We start from the raw sequence: 21,166 nt of genomic DNA on the forward strand, positions 1-21,166 counted from the left end.
GGTACTGAATAAGAAGGTGGAGGGCTGGTGTGGATGGGGCTCTGTGAAGGTAAAAAGGGCTTCCCGTTGGCCAGCTCCAGTCTGCCTGGACCTGCTCCTTTTCTCCACAAGTGCCTTGTGGGGTCAGTAGTACAGGCAGCAGGTGGGGGGAGGGGGGGGTAGCCCTTCCAACCTTGTTCAGGTGTCCTCTGGTGCCCTTTTGCCCCCAGTCGTCCACCCCCCCACCCCCCGTGTCTCTGAGCGCTAGGAGGAGGAGGTTTTGGTTTTTGATTGAGGGTCCTTCTTGCCGTTCTGGAGCACAGGCGAGTCACTGGAGGTCTTGGGTGTTTTTCTGGGCGGACTCTGCTCGGCAACGTCATGTAGGGAGGGCTCCCTGTACATGGCCACTGGAGAGGGAGAAGGGAAAGACAGAGTTAAATCACCTGGAAACATAGGCCTACTAAGGATATGACTTCACTTGCCACTGCTTTAGTTAACTGTTTGGAAATGTCTGAACACTGGAGTTTGTAAGTCTAATTCACAGCCTGAAACATTCGGCTCCCCAGATTAATTAATTATTAATTAATTATTGATCCGCAGCGCGTCTCCGCTGCGTGTCTCCCACTGCTGTGGATGATGTGTATAACTACAAGAAAAAAAGATAAAGCCGGAGGAGGCTTGGGCGAAACAAGCGTTGTGTGTTTGAATTCACTAATCAGCTGCTTCCTAACGTCAGTTTGCAGTAAGTTTCTCCTGCTGTCAGTCGGCTACAGTTCAGCTGATCAGCAGAATCATACAGCACATTAAATGCAAAATAAAAGAAGAGCAGGCAGAGATCAGATCAGGTGAAAGACTCAATGGAGGAAAAACAAAACAAAACAACAACAACAACAACAACCGAGGAACCTGCTGTAACGTGACGGTAACACACCGGAGCACCGGGTCAGATACCGACACAGAAACGTGGAGCTGCATTTATTTTGTATTGATATTCAGAGGACGTCAGCTGAGTAGGCGGTCTTACAACGCGTCCTGAGGTCGCATTGCGTTTGCGCTGCTAAACGAATGTGGACACGTGCGTTCAAGGCCACCTCCAAATGTGGCCCCGAACAGATCAGACTTTCAAACTTTTTTCTTCTGGAAAAGCTTGGGTGTGTTTCCACCTGTACTTTTCCTGGCCGCCTGTGGTCCGATCGCATATGTCCGGATTGAAATGGCCAAATGAAAATGGGTCAGTGTGTGCTAAATGTGGAAACAGGCAAATGCTTTGCTGACTTGTTCATCAGTCAACTTTACAAGGTACCACTGTATGTGTTTCCTGATGATTCTGCTGACCACAAGTGGCCACAAATCAATTAACTACCCTTTTAATCAATTAATGAATCTCTGCTTTTCCTACTTCTGTGCCTCCCTAAATATTAGAATTAGGATTAGATGCGCATAACTGTTTTTAAAGTGTAAATACAGTAGAAAATGTTGTTTGTTATAGTAAATAATGAAAACCGTCAACATTGTTACAACATTTTGTTTATCCCATGTCTCTACTATTACATATTTATGGTGTAGTATTTTGTTTCAGTGTTAAATACTGGTGGCAATGTTTCAAAAGCTGGCTGCATCTTGACATAGCACTTACAGGTCAGGACAAATTTTACGTTTCCATGTAACACAATGATGACTGATTTTGCAGCAAGTTAACAAGAGCTTAGACATTTCTCCTGCAGCGTAACATAACTGTGATTGGCCCTCGTATAAATATTTTTCATGGGCCGCTCCTCTCACTCCATTTAGCTTATTTTTGATGCTTCTTGTCCATTCGATGAAGAGCTTCTTGCTAAAAGGTTGAACTGTTGAGAAAAGGACTGTCAGGTTGTCAATGCAAGTTATCACAAAGGACAGGGAGCAATGTCATCGGACAAACACATTAGCATTTCCAAGCATGCCTTCTTCCTCAGTAACTTTGGAGAATAACGCAAAGCATTGAAATAGGCCTACGGGGAGGGGGGGGGGGGTGTAGAAATAATGTATCGATAGAACGTTTCAATAAAGATACATTTGAAATGGCTATGACTCAAAACCATAACTGTTACACATAAGGTGAAAAGGTGGTATATATACCTATCACAGTCCATTCAAATGTAATTTGTACTGCCAAAGTGTTGTTTTAAAACTGAGTCAAATTATGTGTGCACAAGAGGACTCGCCTCAAACTTCTTCCATAGGCCTCTGACAGTTTCTGGGCCCCCGTAGATTGTTTAAATATCTGGCCTGTTCTGTCTTTTCAAAAGCTATTTGACATAACACAGACTGATGTGTTTTAGCTACCATGGTTGATGGAGAAAGAAGTGCTACCTATATCTCCAACTTCTTCTGCGGAACATTTAAGCAGGACGAACACAAAATAAAAGCCTCTGGAGCAGCATGTCCAGTATATCTTCATGTGTAGTACCTTCAATAAGTTTAGGCAGGAAGTGAGCAGCTCCCTTGGTCTTCTTCACGCGGTTTCCCTTCATGACTTGCCCGTCCCGGTTGATGCCGATGTACCAGGCCCGCCCCGACTGGGTCTGTCTGTACAGGATGGACGAGTAGGTGACGTAGTAGTTCTCAAAGACACACTCCTTAAACTTACACTCAGGCGTGAAGTGTTCCTGAAAGACACACACGCATGCACACACGCACACACACACACACACACACACACACACACACACACACACACACACACACACACACACACACACACACACACACACATCGGGTCAGAGTAGAAGAATAACACATTTGGAGTGTCTGCCATTTTTTATCTGTTCTATTATTTATATATTTACTCTCCAATTCCACCGGCTCAGCTGGGAATGGGAGGAAATGGGCTCCACATTTCATCGTGACAGGGTTACAGGAGCATCTGGCTGCATCAACGAAGTGCAAACACACACACACACACACACACACACACACCAACAAACTGATTCCAACATGTGCACACTTCTGTTTACCACATGGACAAAGTGGTTTGTAAGCCGGGATGTCATAACTCAGCCGGTTGGGTTTACCTGTAACAAACAACAATCAACCGGATCCTTCACCTCCCTCCATAGTGTAACGACCCCGCCGTCGGCCTTCAGCTCACACACAAGCACAGACTTGCAAAGCTCCGCATTAGACAATACGTCAACAAGGGGACATCCCCCGCCCTCCCCCATCTCTCTCTCTCTCTCTCTCTCTCTCTCTCTCTCTCGTTACAGCTCGCACATATTCCTTCTCCATCTCATATTCCGCCTCTCCTTCTCCACTTCATTCCCTCCATCCCTCCGTCATTTGGTAACCTTGTCGAGGAACAAACCAATTTGCAGAATTGATTTGGAGCCTTGATGTGACGGGTGAGCAGAAAAAGCCTGAATAAGGAGTTTGCTCTCTCTCTCTCTCTCTCTCTCTCTCTCTCTCTCTCTCTCTCTCTCTCTGTGTCTCTCACCCCCCTCCCTCCTCCCCACATCCCTCCATCTTCTATCTGTCCTCTCTCTCTCTCCCTCTCTCAGGTTGTCTGCCACTGCAGGGCCTTAACACCTGCCCATAACCATTGTACCGCACATAAACAAGCTAATTACATTGACTGTATTGCCCATTCTTTAATTACACATCCATTCACTTAGGCAGCCATTTATTTCCTGGCCCCCCCATTACCTTAGCTCTATTAGCACAGAGTGAAATCCAAAGGTCTGCAGCGTCTCTGAAGGTGCAATCAGATTGCTATCATTAATTGTGTTTGCACTGCAGTGTGACGCGCCTCATCTTCTCGACACTCTGTGTATGTGTGTGTGTGTGTGTGGAGGGAACTTTAAGGTGTTGAAGCTTGCTTTGAAAAGTCTGATCACCAGCTCAGGCCCACTGGAGTTCATTAATTGATGAATTACGTGAATTAAACTGAATCTGGCCATTTGGGTAAAGTGTAGGGCGTGTGTGTAAATTAATGTGTGTTGCGGCTGTATTGTTACCAATCCATGACCAACCTTGTGCGAAGGAGGGTTTTCTGATTAGCCGCTGTAATCCTGGGAGACCGCCGCAAATAAGCAAGAGTGGAAACATGCAAAGTTGGATGGCTACTAACCGTTTCCTCCTGGAATAGTGCAGCGTTTGTCATTTTACAGTGCTGGAAACTAACTGCATAAGTACTTTAATCCCGATTCATTTCAGTTTCGCGTATTTTCCATTCACGTGGCTGTCGTGGTTCTGCGGGTAACGCTGACTACACACTCTCCACCTCCATTTTAGAGTTTCCAAGAAAGAAGGATTTTGCACCGAAAAACTACACTGTGTATTACAGCCGTTAGCTCGATCTAGCTTTTCAAGAAACTTGCTTTTGCATGAAACGTTTTCAAAGTTTATTTTCTTATCTTATCAAAATTAAATTATCCAGCATATACGGTCACGTTTTAGAGTTGCAGGGATTATACAGAATATACACTGTTTTGCTGTGAGTCCCCAAATCTCTACAAATGAGGTGAAGAGTGCAACATTAGCATGCCCCATCGATCTACAGGAGTCACATTAAGAGAAAAACACTATGTTGAAATAAATTGGAATTATCGTTTGAGTACAATTTGGAGATAGAGGACTATTACCATTTTATGGTATTTTACTATTCGTTATAAAAACCAAATATCAGACAGAAATATGACTCCCTTCATTTGTAAGTGTGGCTACTTTTCAGACTTCGTGTTCATTTATAAGTAAGCACAGATTAAACTTTAGCTCATGACTCCTGACAAAAAGCAGTCAAGTGTTTACATGTGTCGGATGTGTACGAGTTGTTTATAGTTCCATCAAAAATAAATGCCTCCACTAAACTTCTTGGACACTTTTATAATTGCTCAAGGCCCAATTAGCTCCCCAGTATTATGAGTATCAAAGATTGAAGAAATGTGCATGCAAATCTTTAAAAACAATTTTTTTTTTATCATTTGATGTAATAAACTTAAAAGCAGTGAAAAAGGTACATTTTCTAGAACTAGAGGTGACTTCATCAAAGGTCTCCTATACAGTGCAGAAAACAAAGCAATTTAATGTTGGTCAATGAAAATCAGCAAACAACCACTTTAGAACATGCAACTGTTCAGTCCTGGTTGCTCGCAACAGTGGCATAGGCTTTTCTCAAAGGTTACGTTCAAAGATACACACAGCGGGTGAAGTGAAACTGCGAACGGCTCATTTAATGACTGAAACGATTACCTGGTTACTAAAATAGCTGCTCATACATTTTTCGTCCATTATTCAATAAATCTACCAAACACTGCAGCTCTACAGTTTTATGTAGCAGAACATGCTCATTTCATGCCTCACTACTCACAACCCCTAAAATCAATCTTGTGACCCTTTGGAGGGCCTCAACCCCCAACTTCGGAATCACTAGACAAAACTTCCTACCTGTTACGTTACCACCTGAACCGGCTAGAACAAGAAAATGGCACTTAAGCATGTAGTAGACGATAATCTGGAGGCAATTCGCAATAACATGTCTACTTTTAGCACTGTAAGTATGTTTTGTTGCTAATAGTTACTTGTAGTAATAGTTAAATTGTACTTGACTTCAGACTTAACCAGCAGTTTTAATATCACACTGGTATAAGACTGTGTTTAAAATAGGTAAACCAGCCAACACATTAAAATACAGGTTACACAGTAATGTATCTCTGAAATGCCTCCTTCTACTGCCTCATAAGTACTTCTGCTTTGGATGTTTCAAGTCAATTTTGCTGCCAATACTATAATAATAATAATAATAATAATAATAATAATAATAATAATACAAATTAGGACTGCAAGACTCTTAATTGTAATGAAGAGTTTTTACTGTTTTACTTCAAAAAGATGGGTCCTGCTTTGATGTGATGATATTGTAAATTTTTGGAGAATGTTTGATTGTTCTTTAATAAAACTGCTATCTGTTTTTTTTTTTATGTTTTCTAAAACGTAATGGAAAAAACAAACCGTCAAAACCATGATAAAAAGAGATACTTTTGTATTTTAATTTGTGTTCCCTAAATCATCTTAAAGTCGGTGTAACTTAGCAGAAACAAAATACCAGAGAACATAGAATTGTCTTAAATAACTGAAAGAAACTAAGTATCCCACATGCTCCGCTGTATACATAAATACATAATACGTATATTTTTTTCTGCATATTATTTTTGAAACATAATCTCTCACAACTTCTTTTCTCCCTGACGTGGTGCTAGATCAAATGTACACTCCACTGTGCTTTTGCATCTTTACATTAAACCTACAGATCATATGTGCCTAAACTGCACGCTGGTGTCTTCTTAACATTTCAACCCCGTCAAGATGTCACGTCCGCTCAGACTCCTGACGGCTCGGACTGATTTTTAAGGGCAGCATGTTTCCTCATCTGTCATCTTGTGTCTCCAACGTTGACAGGAAATAAACAAATAAACAGTCCTCAAAGTAGTTATGAACTAGCAGATGGTGAGACAACGTTTCAAATCCAGGTTTAAATCTCACATAGTAAGTGGTGGTTAAGGAAAAGACTTCCAGTCAGTAAACATGATAAGAAAAACAAGCCGGAAATCAATCATCGGGAATCACATATTTATGAATTCTCCTTGTAAAATACACCGTTAATCGCTCACGTAATTTGACTGCTGCACTGATTTAATCCTCCAGCAGGAAAACAGAAAGACTTGTGCGTAGCTTGCGTGCATGATGTCGTGTTGGAACACACTCACCAATGAACCAATTGTCAATAAATGTTCGAAATATTTGAAAACAATCTTTAATTATTATACATTTTTAACTGACATTTGTAAAACAACTACTAAAAAATGTGTTGATATGATGATTTAATGTTAAATTAAAGTATTTATTTCTTGGCCCGACTCCAGATTCATGCACTTAGTCACAAACACGCACTCAGGGCGCCATCAGCAATGCTGCTTTATAGGATAACAAACTATTAAGCAGCCGTTTATAGAGACGCATTATTCACCCAGCAGACAGACAGGGGACAGATGAACATCTGTCTGCACAGTTTAATCTGAACAGACTTCAGGCTGATTTCTGACTGATTGTTTCCTCTTCATCAAAAGCTGAGGAAAGGTCGTCACACTGCTTCACCCGCAACACTAAACCAGCTCGACTAATAGAAACAGTGAAAACTATCTGTCACCTGACAAACCAGACCTCCGCACCATTAATGCAGTTCCTCCTGTGTTCAGCAGGGGCTGCTCCAAACACGCAGCCGGTCCTGGAGCTCCTGCTGCTGCTCACGATGCTCCAAAATGAACTGGTGTCTACTTGCCCCACTCCATAACACTTATCTCTCCCCAAAGGAGTGCTTTTAGCCCGCTAAGAACCACTCCAGTTGGACAACAGCGACAAATCCGCACGAGGTTTCTCTCTGTGATGCTTTTTACGCACCACATAAGACACATTTAGTCCCAATGGGTTGTATTATAAGCCTCTGGATACAGAAATAGACACAAAATAACAATAATGCAATAAGATATAACTGACATGTACAACTCCAAAGCCTATTAGCAGCTTCAACAGCTGTTTTTAGCTTTGGAATTATATTTAAGTCCTGATTTCTAAATCTCTTAACTTTCATTTGTCCATGACAGATTTACTGCTTTCTAGAGTAGAACAAAATAGTAGGAAGAGAGAGAGGTGAGGAAATGAACAGACAAAACAGTAAAACATTTCTTACACATTCACTAATCACATCGAAGATTGAGAAATCTTCTGTTACAGTTAGTGGAGACAAGATGTTTGTATGTGTGTGTGTGTGTGTGTGTGTGTGTGTGTGTGTGTGTGTGTGTTGAGGTGTGTGTGTGTTTTCATCCACTCATGCGTGTCTGCTGTTGTGACAGAGAGACATGACGGATCCCTCTTACATCAGTGGGAGGCCACCCAGTGCCAGATGACATGCATACGCACACACACACACACACACACACACACACACACACACACACACACACACACACACACACACACACACACACACACACACACACACACACACACACAGCATCCAAAGTGACGGATGGACCGGCTCCCTCCCTCATCACTCACTCCCACAGACAGAGGAGGGGAAAAGAGAGCGGTGGAGAGGAAGAGAGGGAGCAGCACGGGAAGCAAGGGAGACAGAATGATACAAGAGAAGAAGAAGGAAGAGAAGAAAAAAAAATGAGGGATAAAAAAAAACAACAACAACAACAACATGAGAAGTAAAGAAGCAGAAACAGATAAAGTACAGCAGGGTTATTCTCCGGTAATGACACACAGTCTCATCTTATTTCCATCCGCTGACGCCTAAAGACATTATTCAGGCCCGTTTGCAGGCACACAGCTGCCGTTAACCAATGAGCCGCCCAGGCATTCGGCTGGGGAGGAGGGGGAGGGGGGGGGAATTGTTTCTACGCAAGACCTCTGAGAAAAGTCAATCGGTATCGGGGCAGAAAAAAAACCTGGATTAGGGTTTGATGGGACGCGCGACACGGCGACGCACCCGAGCGTGAAGAATTTACAAGCTGCAATCGGGCAAGAACAGGTTAATCCAGGGGCTTCAAGTCGGAGACACTTATCGACCGCGTCCCAGAGGACGAACGTATTTCACACCGTCGATAGGACGCATGTATGTCAAGGCACGTGTGCATGTGTGTGTGTGGATGTTTGTGTTTGTACTCTACACGACTGAGGAAATATACACTTTTGTAACAACTTTCAGGAAATGACGTTTGTGGGTTCATGTGTCAGCAGCTGCGACTGATCGATACCAGCTGTCCTGTCACAGCTGTAACTGCATCGGATGGGCTTTTGTGGGCCAACAGCAGCGTTTATGATAAATATAGAGATAGCAAATAGTGAGCATTACCTTTGGCGTAGGTAGGTGAGGTGAGGTTTGCATTAATGAGACTTTATTCAAAGTCTAACAGTTCAAATCTAACACGAGACTCAACAGTCGACTGAGATTCTTAGAGTCAAGCTGTTTTTTTTGTGTTTTTTTTTTAGTTTAGATATAAAATGTCCCGCTTCCCTCTGGAGGAAGAAGCAGAGTTTGATCCTGGAGGCGTACGAAGGGTGAACAGGCCTCACCACGCTGAGGTCGGGGTTTGAGGGCGGGTGTTACCGGAAGGGGACCCTGCATCGGCCTCCGTGTATACTCTGATGTCAAGTTCGTCGGGCCTTGCAGCAGAAAGTCGGGAGTTGGTAGCTTGCGTGGCGGTGGTAAGGGACACAGGGTGGTTTGGACGGAAGCAACATTTTTGGGGGTGTGAGGAAATGTTTTTGACCACGGCGGTCACAGTTAAGGGGAAGCAAACAGGGGCGACGAGAGGCCGAGGGCGACAGCTCCACTGTCTGCCATTAGCGGACTAGATGGGAGAACCTCGACGATCCAAAGATAAACAAAAGCGTGCTGCAGAATTTCTATATTAAAAAAAGAATACATAGTCAAATTTTCGGATTAAACAGTCAAATCCAATTTGAGTGACAAAATACGGGATCACCTCCTGGGCTGTCGCGATCGCCCTACGTCAGTATGAACTCAACTCGCGCAGTTGTTGATCATTCTTGGTGGGTTTGACCACTTTCATGTTACATGTAGTAAATTTGACAGATATAGAATCATCAAATATTTGTTCATGCAGCTTTAAAGAAAAAAAATGAAACCAAAACTTCTGTCTAACTCGTCTTTTAGCAAAGAGAAATGTGTGAAAGTTGTTCTTTGTTGCATGGGGATGTGGCGCACGATGTCAAAAGGCCAAGTTCAACCTCAAGTCAGTCAGCTGTCTGTCAGCTCCCATCTCCAGCCTGCGCCTCTCTGTCCTGTCTCTTCACTTCACGATCCAATAAAACAGACAGTGTCATAAAAAATATCCTGCGGGGGGGAAAAAGTTTCAAGGAAGGGCCGGGTTATAAAAATATATTGGTTTGATCATGAATTGGGAGCTGTTTTCTTTCATCCAAAAAGCACTCGCCTCTGCGGATTTTTATGTTTTAGTGGTCATCCTGAAACGGTGTTGCTTTGAAACGAACGACTGGTTACTAATGTAAAATTTGAACCAGAACAGATGACGGCAGGATTTTGGCAGCGGACAAACCTGATAGGGGAACAAAATGGGACGATTTTGTGCCTGTAGGAGAGATGCAGATGAAACTCCTTGTCAGGAGGATAGAAATCAGCACCAAAAGCACAAAGAGCAAGGTTGTCCTTACAAAAGACTGTTTACCAGCAAAGCTGATTGTTATCTGAGCAAATGAGCAGAAAAACAACTTTAATTGAGGACAAACAGCTGAGGAAGCATCACAGGAGCTTGCAAAACAATTCTCTAAAGATAGGCATAATTATTATGTATTAATTTATGCATGGACAACATGCAGCCCTGCCGGTATTCTTTTTTTGCATTATCATCGGCGCTGTTTCTTTCAGATTGTAAATTACAACCATCACTCAGCATTTCGGGAAGAAAAGTCGACATGAAAACGTCCATTTCCGAGGCAGCGCCGTATCCTCCGGTGGATAAACTAGCCCGGCTCAAGTGTTAAAAAACATCGACATCTACAAGTGAAAAACAACCTCTGACATTCAAAGCAATTTTGTCAAACCCCATAGTAGCACCAGCAAAGAGTCTGTTTGCTCGAGTCTTAAAAGCAACATTTTTCTGGTTGACTTGCGCTACAAGTGTACACAGAGCTGTTAAGAGATTTTTTTTTTTTTTCTACACAAAAAGATGCTTCACTCTGAAAAAAAAAAAAAAGGGCTGTGTCATCTTCACTGTAGCTGCGGGTGAGTCTGCTCTATTACTGTGAGACAGCAAAACAAGACAGGAAATATGTGAGCCCCGTTCAAACGGACGATCAGTAATTTTTGTGGTTCTCCGTATTCCAAGTGCATTTGCATATAAAGTGTCATTGATTTGAATTCAAATGATTCTCATCTAAAATATATGGCTATGCTGACAAAAACGACACATAAACAAACCTTTGACAGCGTCATAAACAAACGGATTTGTTCTGAGTGTGAGTCACTGCAAAAAATTAGTAGCAGGCTCCAATCCAGTAGTGACCTATCGGTTTACACTTATGTAAGAGATTGTGCCTTTAAAAAAATAATAAGAGAAATGATCTCTTTGTAGTCGAGCTGCAATTAGAACATTTTAATACAAGGTTTAAGATAATCTAAATCATTGAAATTCAAACATGTTGCCACCCTCCCGCCCCCTCTCCCATTACTTTAAGATTCATATAATTCAATTTATTAACTCTGCCAAGGAAGTTATGTTTTTTGATGTAATTTATTTGTGTGTCAGCAGGAATGCGGGTAAACTACCGGCCTGATTTTCCTGAAACTTGGTGTTAGGATAGAGCATCAGTCCAAGGGAGAACCCATTAAACGTTGGATCTGAGTCACAGGGTGGATCCAAGTATTATTGAGACAGGGCAAACGCCATACTTCTTAACATCTACTAGATGGCAGTAAAGTTTAATTGTGACAAAACATAGGCCATTCTAGAAGTACGATGACTCTATGTAACAGTCCACAATCCCAGTAATCCTCTGAGATAAGCATGTACTGAAACTTAATGCAGCAAGCAGTCTTTATGGAGCCCTCTGGGATATTGGTTTCACCGATGAGAACCAGAACCAGTGGATCATCTTAGGTGTGACACTTCAGCACAAGCATGTTTTCACATGATTCCAATAGGAAATACGGTCTATTCAGACATATATAGTGGTTACATTGGCAAATTTGCATAGATGGGTGGATTATATGCCATTGGCGGAGGTCTGTGCTCTCTGAGTGCACTTCTGGACTTGTGATGAGCTGTGATAACGAGCTGGAGGAGCTTCACCTCGTGAAACCTGACACAACAATATTCTATTACTTAAAACACAAGATATGTTACATAACGCATGTAGGTTTGAAAAAGTTAAAACGTCTGTTTGAGTCACAGATTTAACAAAATAACACGTTCCTCCTCAAGAAGCAGCGGTTTCTTTGACAATCTGACAGGCCGAACAACAACCTAACTGCTGGTTTTAAAAGTCTTTTCTGTCTTTTTCTGTCTGATTTCCACTTTTTGGCCTCTCACCGCTCTTGCGAAGCCTCGTGAGTGCCTGCGAGATGCTGACCGACAGAGAGGAGAAAGAAGTTTTTAGCACTTCAGGCGGAGAGGGGTGCTCGTCTGTGCCAACATTCTGGCATTTACAGGGACACCATGAGGAGCGGTGGAGCTCGACCAGCCTGATGGGCTCACCGAATCCAGACAGCACGCACACGCACACACGCACACACACACACACACACACACACACACACACACACACACACACACAAGCACGAGAAATATCGCCCAGAAACACATATGTAAACACACATTCATGAGACTTGACTAAACAAAAGGATGAATAAACAAAATGTACACATGAAACACAAACACACACCCAGACAAATGAGTTGAGAAAAACACACACACACACGCACGCACGCACACACACACACACACACACACACACACAGAGTGTAATGAGAACAGCTGGAGAGGGTGCAGGCGGGTGCACAAGGGGGAAGAAGCAGTAGGGGGAGGGAGGGATGTCCTCTGCTTCTCACCTTGACTGCCAGACCCTCGCTGTGCGTTTGGGGATTTTCCAAAGGGAACGCGAGATAACCTGCCTCACCGCCGCACAGCCTTTTACATCTCTCCTTCTACGCCACTCTCTCATCTTCCTCTCTCTCTGTTTTATTTTTTTTGGTATCCTCTCCGCCTTCCTCCATCCTTCACATCCCTCCCCACCTCCTTCCTCAAGGCCACATGCATCTGCACACTTTTAGCAGCCACATCAGAGGAGGAAGGTGTGCCTGCCTGACGGGGGCGTGGAGGGGGTGGAGGGGGTGGAGGGAGGGGTGGGAGGGAGGAAGCGCGGGGGGATGGGGGGTCGATCAGAGTGCAAAAGACACAGAGAGCGAGAGAGAGAGGAAGGAAAGCAGAGGAAAGGAAACAAGAGTGCTGACTCAAAGAAAAAGAGACAAGCTTTTTCTGATTCGATGGGCGGGTGAGGAAGGTCAGAGGAGAGGAGTTTGGAGGTGTGTGTGTGTGTGTGTGTGTGTGTGTGTGTGTGTGTGTGTGTGTGTGTGTGTGTGTGTGTGTGCGTGTGCGTGCGCACGTGCCGGCAGCCCGGTCTTCTCGGGTCATACTGTAAGAAGACTTTATTGAGGGAACAGACTAATTGCCAGTTTGCCACCTGTCAGGAGCTTCTGTTTGTGCATGAGGGGGTGCACAAATGAGTGTGTATGTGTGTAGGAGACAGTGAGTACTTTTACATACTAATATACTGCAGACACGTATGTATACCACTATAACTGGCAGTTCATCTACAAATGCTGGAACGCATTTTTAGAAGTGATCAAAATATACATGCCAAAATTATAATGTACATGAGTCCACGGTAGACTTCAGCAATACTTGAGCATAATAAAGCTGATGACAGCAAACTTACATTTTTCCAGAATAAGCTGCTTCAAAGTTAAATGTTAATAGTCATGCAGTCAACATTTGGTAGCTTTGTGTGGTTAATAAACTTCTCTTCTTTCATCTAACAGTCTTAAAGTCTCACAAAATTCCTTCGAATCAGTGTTGCAGTCAAATCCTGCAGAATGTAACAAGTCACTTAGATGAACTGGCAGCTTGGGGGCAGTGAAAAGAAGTTGCAACCACAACAGTAACATACAAGCAGCTCTTTAGTTGCTGGATGATCCTCTCTTCACCAGGTAGTTGCTAACTGCGTCTGTTTGGTCCAGAGCAGGTAGTGTCAGTGGGCTTTTATGGTCGTATTAATGAAAATAGTTCCCTGCTGGGGTCAAAAAGTGACACTGCGATGTGAGTGAATCAAATCAGTACAGAGCAACCTGCTGTAAACATAATACACAGTGCTGCTGACTACTCTACTAGTATGAAACCATAAGCCATGAAAAATGAAGGAGGACGGGAGTAACAGACCGTAAAATCCAACAGGGGGAAAACTGGCAACTTTTAAAATAGTTTTATGAGCAAGAAAACACATTGGCTAACATATTTGTCGGTCATCAAGAATGCATGTACAGCATTTGTTTTGAGGAGAAACAATGAATATAAACACAACTGTACTGTGACAAAATAATCTTAAGAGCGTGTTCACACCAGAGTCCAAACCAAGGCTCATGTTTTTCTTACATTGTATACATTTGATGTCGTTATCTCTGCGTTCTGTTGTCATCACCTACTTGAGTTGCGTTTCACTACACTTGACATTGATTGCTTTGAAGAAGGGCATGTCTGACGTCGATGTGTTGTCACTCCGGCCGGTAGTTTTTTTTCTATTTGACTGGAGAAAAAACTTAACAAACAGATTTCTTTCATTGTCACTACTATGGTATTACTACCAGCGCTTATTTTCCTTTAAGAAAATATGTTTTAAGTTTCAGCATTTAGTTGTGATTTTTAGTTGCTGTGTCAAACCTTCTTTCCTCATGTGCAACCGCTGTTCATTTTGACTTCTGTTCAAGTTATTTTTCTTCCTCTATTCCTCTCTTGACTTCCTGCAATTGGTTTAAAACTCCGAACCATCCAGAAAGAGTTTTAACTCGAAATTAACTAAACCATGGTTCAGTTTGATCCGGACTGAGAACACCTTTTTTTTTTTGGTCAGATTGAATATTGGTCCCCTGATCCGGACAGTGGACCTTTCACATTCACTATTTTGGTTCCAACCAAAGTGAAACATCTGAAGATCTGGTCCTAACAAGGTGGGTGTGAAAGCTGGAGTCAGGATTGCACTGTGGTGCTCTCCAAGGTGCTGATTCTGCTGCAGGAAGGAGCTGGGGAGCTGTCCCGGGTGCTGACTGGAAGACTGCTTCCGGCTGCAACCAACCTACCATGTCTCATGAATAACTTTACGTCCTTCATAACATGTGGACAATATAAACTGCCCTATTTCTGTACTTTCCTTCACCTCTTTGGAGCTTTATGGCATCTTTCAGGTCATTGTTTTGATTTAATGACTCACACCTTTACTCCTCTGGTTCACTGTCACTGCTCTAACATTGTTGATTTTGGCCACAGCAGGAAACGTGCTATCTGGCCAGTAGAAAAGGCAGAAGAAGAACGCAAGAGAAAAAGTTAGCAAGAAGCTGTTAAAGTGGAGCATTTAGCAGTTTGAGATGCAGACATGCCCCGCAGGAGATGGTCGAGACCAAAATAGAGCTAAAAGTTAGTCAATTTTCCACTTCCATTCATCAGGTAAACACAACCACCAATTCAAATGAATGCTTAAGTTATCTATTGGTTGTATATATATAAGAAAATGTTTGCTGAAGTGATAACGTGTCAGAGATAACAGGAATTGCAGGTTTAAGGTCTAACAGCTTTGACTTGTAAACAGGAGTATGCATGAAATAAATCATACCGTCTTGTGGTGCTCAATCGATGCATACCAAAATTCAACTTAACTACAGTGCAATTAATTACTTATTATCCGAATACGGACTATAACCTGACTTTGCGCTTGTTCCTCAAACAGCATTGTGTTATCAATAAACAGTAAAGAAAATCCTTCTGTTTCTGTCCTCATGAGTTAAACAGGAAAGTTATTCATGCGTCCTCATCCCGGCATGAATCTTCTGACCTACTCTTCACAAGAGCTCTGCAGGAAAACCAAGTGAACTAAATACCTTGAAGAGGCTGTCCCCCCCTCCTCCCACCAACACACACACACACACACACACACACACACACACACACGCACACACACACACACACACACACACACACACTCACGCACGCACACTTTATCTCAGCCAGTCTCTACAGAGAAAGGAAGTGCTCGCTGGTTATAGAACAGTGTGATGATGGATGTGGTAACTCTACATCACCAAAGACCATCCATCCCAATTAACTGGTTTTGTGAGACAGAGCAGCAAAATGCCACAGCATGGAAATTATAAAGAAAAGTCTGCTCAGGCAGTCATTTACAATAAAAACCTTTAAACCTCCTCTTCCCAATTATGTTTGGGTGCCTATAAATTATCACGACTGCATCTGAACACACACACGTCTTCTTGTGTTTATGTGATCCTCTGTGTGCGTGCATGTTTATGGATTGTTAGTAATGATTAGAAAACAGGAAACTTGGGTCTTCCACCTCAGCTCAGTGGGACAGGCCTAACTTTTAAAAATGCAGCAAAGCTATTGTGTTGGTTCTGGATGCAGCTGCTGCATTCTGGTGGATATGAAATCAGGTCTCTTCCTTCCCCTGCATATCTTTCTTCACTTCTCTATTTCTTCTCTCTCCATCTTCACCCTGCTCTCCTGGATGAGCGGCGGTGTTCCCTGGTTAGTGACCGGCACTTCCATGCTTCTCAAAGGAATCCCCAGAGAGGAGCTTTGAGGAGGCCACAAACCGTGCAGAGAACAGGGAGGGGAGGGGAGGGAACATGAGGAAGACTGAACAACAAACGAGGAAAAGTGAACTGGTGGGAGATATGGTAACACTTCATAACACAGCCTGCGATGTGAATGTGAAAATGTGAACGTTTGAGCTTCACAGTGCACTGTGATATATGTGCAAAGTTCAAAAATAGAAAGCTGAAGCAGAAAAGTTTCTTTGCACTTCGTGGAAGTCTGTCTTTAAAGGGTGGGCCAACGAGCAGGATTTGTGGCATCACACACAGTTTAAATGAAAATCAAATTCAACTTACTTAAATATGATGAAACTTGAAACTCAAAAACACTAAGATTGAACTTTGGAGTAAAGTAGGAAACATCTTTATGTCCAGCAGTTAAACTTTAGAAATTAAATATGTTTGCATTATATATTCTGGAATTTATAATGAGTGAGAAGGAGTAGATGCTATTTAAAGGATTTTTTACAGGATAATTGATTTTTTTTTGTGTGTGTGTGAAAAACACATCAGATAGAATTATCATTCAAGAGAGATCTTTAAATAAAACATTGGAGGAAAGCAAGATTATGGGCAACGAGGGAGTAACATTTAAAGAAGGTACTTTTTAGGAAAGGCGAAATAAACGAAATAACTGGGTAAGTGTGGGGTAGAAAACTGGGAAACCATTTATAGTAACAACCTTCTCACTCTGTGATTAAAGAATAAAAAGTGGAGAACAGTCAACACATTACAACTCACATACATTAACTTGCGTAGCTACTCATCGGGCTAGCTGGTAAACTACTGCAGCAGGTGAGGTAACCTCAAGCACGCAAGGCAGCCAGCTTGTTAGCTTAGCTGCAAACATGCTTTACAAGCAGTTTATTCAAAATATGCACAATACAGCTCCTGTCTCATCATCATCTTTAAACCCAGCCTCTGAACAAGTTGAAATACTCTAATAGAGAATGGGACAACTGTGCTAATAAGCTATATTCACAAAATTAATCTATGATGGTGTCCTCTACTCAAAGCTCTACGATTCCCAAGAGCTGTACGAAATTACCGGCTTAAAGGTCACCAAGGTCCCAAAATTGACAACCATTAACCACCATGTTACAAAGACCTCTGGCAGCTGTAGTAATTAAGATGATGACGTTGCTATAAAGTGACAAACTCTGTTCAGGAAGAAGGTCGATGTGGATGGATGGGTCAACTAAACATCAGATGCTTTTTTAACAAAGTGTTTACTATTGTAACCATCATGACAAAGGTCGCCCAAGTATTAGTTTTAAAACAGGTCTGAACCCAAACCATCATCTTGGTTTTGATGATCTCATCACAGCAATTTCATTGCAATGCAAACTTTCAGTGTTTGCACTGCTGTTGTGACCTTAAAGGGGGATAAAATAATGATTTCCAGAAGAGTAAAAAGGGCAGAGTGTGTCTTATGTCTAACTTGTGGTCTTTAAATTCCTGGGTTTTGCTCGCATGTAATAAGGGTGTAGTAATAACAGCTCATTCTAGTGTGGGACTCAATTTGAACAGTGTTTCACAAGAACAAAGTAACACCATTGCACATGACAGGCACACCACAGTATACATGTTTAACCCCCCCCCCCCCTCCTCCTCCTTCCTCCCCCTGGAAGCACAGAAGCGTATATGGGTTTCATTCATGGGTTAATTCTCAGTCTTGGGTCAGAAATGGGGCTGTGTTCATTTATCCTCAGAGCACAGATCCACAATGTCATCTGAGCAAAGTTTTACTTTGCTCAACTTTTAACTGCGGAGAGTTTGGCCAGAGCTGGTCCCGGGTATCGGAGTCCGGCCCAATTATGTCTGCCTGCCTCTGTCAGATTGTTTATACCTGGCTGCACATGTGTGTTTGTGGGGATGTGGAGGGTGGCTAAATTGCACAGGGGAGTGGTGCAATGTGTGTGTGTGTGTGTGTGTGTGTGTGTGTGTGTGTGTGTGTGTGTGTGTGTGTGTGTGTGTGTGTGTGTGTGTGTGTGTGCAGGTCCTTTTTTTTCGCTGTGTGAGTGCCTTCGACTACATCTCAAAACACCACGCCGACCCCCCTCCCACCATCCACACATCGCTCCTCCCTCCCTCTCCGCTGCCGTCTCTCTACCCGGGAGGCTTTTCCAGAGCACACTGCTTACAAAGTGGGCCAGGTCCGCGGCTGAGCACTATTTTTATCAGAAAGCAATTTTCAGGAGGTGCCCACAGGTAAGCGGGTCCCTGCTGCCTCAGACAATGGAGCCATGACAAGGAGTTTCCCCCCAGCATTAACCTCTGCTGAGCTACTCCCACACGCCCCGGTTCTCCAGGAGAGCTGCCCAGCCGCTGTGCAGACCTCCACAGACCCGCTTCTTGTCCCTGCATTAATATCAAAACCCTAAAAGGAACATTTATTGTTTCCTATAATTTCCTGGCAACAAAATAAATGCACGACAGACAGCTGCGAAATGCTAATTTGCTCGTAAGTGCTGTCTCAATATGCATGATTTAAGCTTCGTAAGGAGTCAGACATAATGGGACGAGAGGTGCTCGGTGGGGAAATGAAGAGAGATGTTCGGTGACCAGATGAATAAAGGTAATGCAGAGGTGAAGGCGACAACATAATGATGAAGAGGGATTGTGTATGCAGGGGATGTGTGAAGACAGATGGATACACACAGCCCATCTGGCCTCTTTCTTCTTACAGCTGGACTATCTGGCTCTGGGATGAAAAAGTTTATGCTCCTGCAAGTTATCATCACAAAGTCAAGCTTTAATTATTGCAGAGTATTATTATCACTGAACTGCTGCAAGTAGTTCGCTCGCTTAGAAGGACAATATGAGGATTACTGAGCAGAGATACGTTTATGTCCAGGTTTATCTTTCCTCTGTGGCGAAGTTCACTCTGTAACTAAAACCGTTCAGAATATATTATGATACAATTTTAATCTAACAGTCTGTAATGCATTCTTTACATATAATTACAGAATTTAATAATCACAAGGGCAGAGTATTGTCAGGCTATTGGATTAAAGGGAGTTCTATTGTACATGGTGGTGGAAGTTAAACGAGTGCCTTCACTAGTTTTTGGCATTTACACTCCATGTACTTTTACACACGTCCATGTTACGCTGCTTCATAAGTATCACTGCATTTCGATGGAAAATACTGGACTTTTCCTTCCATTTATCAAAGGAAGCTTTTGCACAAATCTCATACTGTATGAATAGTATTTAAGAAGTAGTCCTTTCTTATAGATGAAAATATACAATAGTAGCTTACAATAAAAATAGTTACCTTTAACTCCACCTTGACCAGCTTCCACAAAAAAATTATGCGTTCACATCTATGCATGAGTAAAACATAAACAGTACAATAATAGCTAACTCCGAAAGAGGGGGGCGGGGGGGTCTGCACAATCTGTCATGTGTTGCTGCTCACATGAATGTGCAATGGCTGAAGTGCAATAATAAATTACTTTTTGAGGTAAAGGAGTATTTTTACATTCCTTTCACTTGAACCTGCCTTAAACTATTTATGGTCCTTTGGGACTCTGCGCCAAGTTGTCGGCACTATATTGACACCTCCAATCTGTTCCCCACAGGCAACCGTTGTTTAAATGATCAGGATATTTACTTAAAACCAGAATGTAGAATAGCAGTGAGGATGTAGATTGCAATCAACTCGCCTTCTGCTCCCCCTCCAAGCATGTAGGAGAGTCCCCCTCTTGAGCCAGTGTTTGGTTTGTCCTTTCTTGACTACCACGCCGGAGCAACATGATGTGCTCCATGTAAGAGGACCTGATGTACGAAGAGATCATTTTAAGGTAAAAATCACTTCTTAGATTTAGGTGATTATCCACCAATTAAAACATAATAATAAATACGATATTTCATTTGTGCCAGTCGATCCCTCTAAACAGTAAACACTGAAAGATGAAGTGAAAGATTGGATGACTCTCTCCACCACTGACTGTAGAGCGGTTTAAATTCCCTGGTCTGTACGTTGTAAATTAGATTTCCAATCAATGTGTGACTTATATTATTACATTATATTTTCAGAGTCGTGGTGCTAAATATTATCCCTGAAGCATGTGTCTTGTGCTAGGAGAATGTTACCCTGACAACCGACTTCACCTGGGACAGCTGTCAGTCATAAGAGAATTGCTAACCTGACAGCAACTAACATCATTTGATTGGTAAGTGGGGAAGTTAGTAAGCTAGAACAAATGGAAATATCTTTAATGTCTATTCTACATGTTTTTTTTTTAATCTTTTAAATGTCAATATTAGTTGAAAAAAATTGGTATCCAGGAATAACCACAAAGAGACGTGTTAAAAATCGAATTTCTCTGCGGTGAAAGATGAAGGAGTTTTGATTTAAAGATGGAAGAATAGAAATGTGAGACTGAGGAGCTGACAGTAGGAGGGAAAGGTTTCAGGGCGAGGAGGTGGAGGACACGGGGAGAGAGGGGAAAGGAGAACAGAGAAGTAGAGGACAGAGCTAGGACAAGGACTGCAGATAAGGGACACATCAAGACAGGGAGACGTATTCTGAATAAAAGTGGTTCATGGGGTGACAAAAAGCAAAAAGGGGGGGGCAAACCAGGAGAGACGCCAACAGACACAAATGGCTGGACAGGGAGCAGGACAGACTGACGGGTGAGTAAAAGCTGTACAAGTGAGACAGAAGGGGGGGGGGGGTAAAGGGAGGAGGAGGAGGGAGGGGGAAGAAAGATGAGCATGGCGGCAG

General features: G+C 42.7%; 1 protein-coding gene across 1 annotated transcript in view; it reads right to left on the reverse strand.

Annotated features, from left to right (window-relative positions):
* Positions 1 to 243: 243 nt before the first annotated feature.
* The window catches only part of fgf11a (fibroblast growth factor 11a), a 96,021-nt gene continuing 75,098 nt past the window's right edge, over positions 244 to 21,166 (reverse strand). The window contains exons 5-6 of the mRNA XM_069159183.1: positions 2,429 to 2,627; positions 244 to 386 (exon numbers count right to left, since the gene is read on the reverse strand). Coding sequence (XP_069015284.1) covers positions 244 to 386; positions 2,429 to 2,627 — 342 coding nt within the window. The remainder of the gene's footprint in view (positions 387 to 2,428; positions 2,628 to 21,166) is intronic.

This window comes from Embiotoca jacksoni, unplaced genomic scaffold, assembly GCF_022577435.1.
Source record: "Embiotoca jacksoni isolate LCO1_2020_lvr unplaced genomic scaffold, fEmbJac1.0.p SCAF_24, whole genome shotgun sequence".
Taxonomy (NCBI): Eukaryota; Metazoa; Chordata; class Actinopteri; family Embiotocidae; genus Embiotoca; species Embiotoca jacksoni.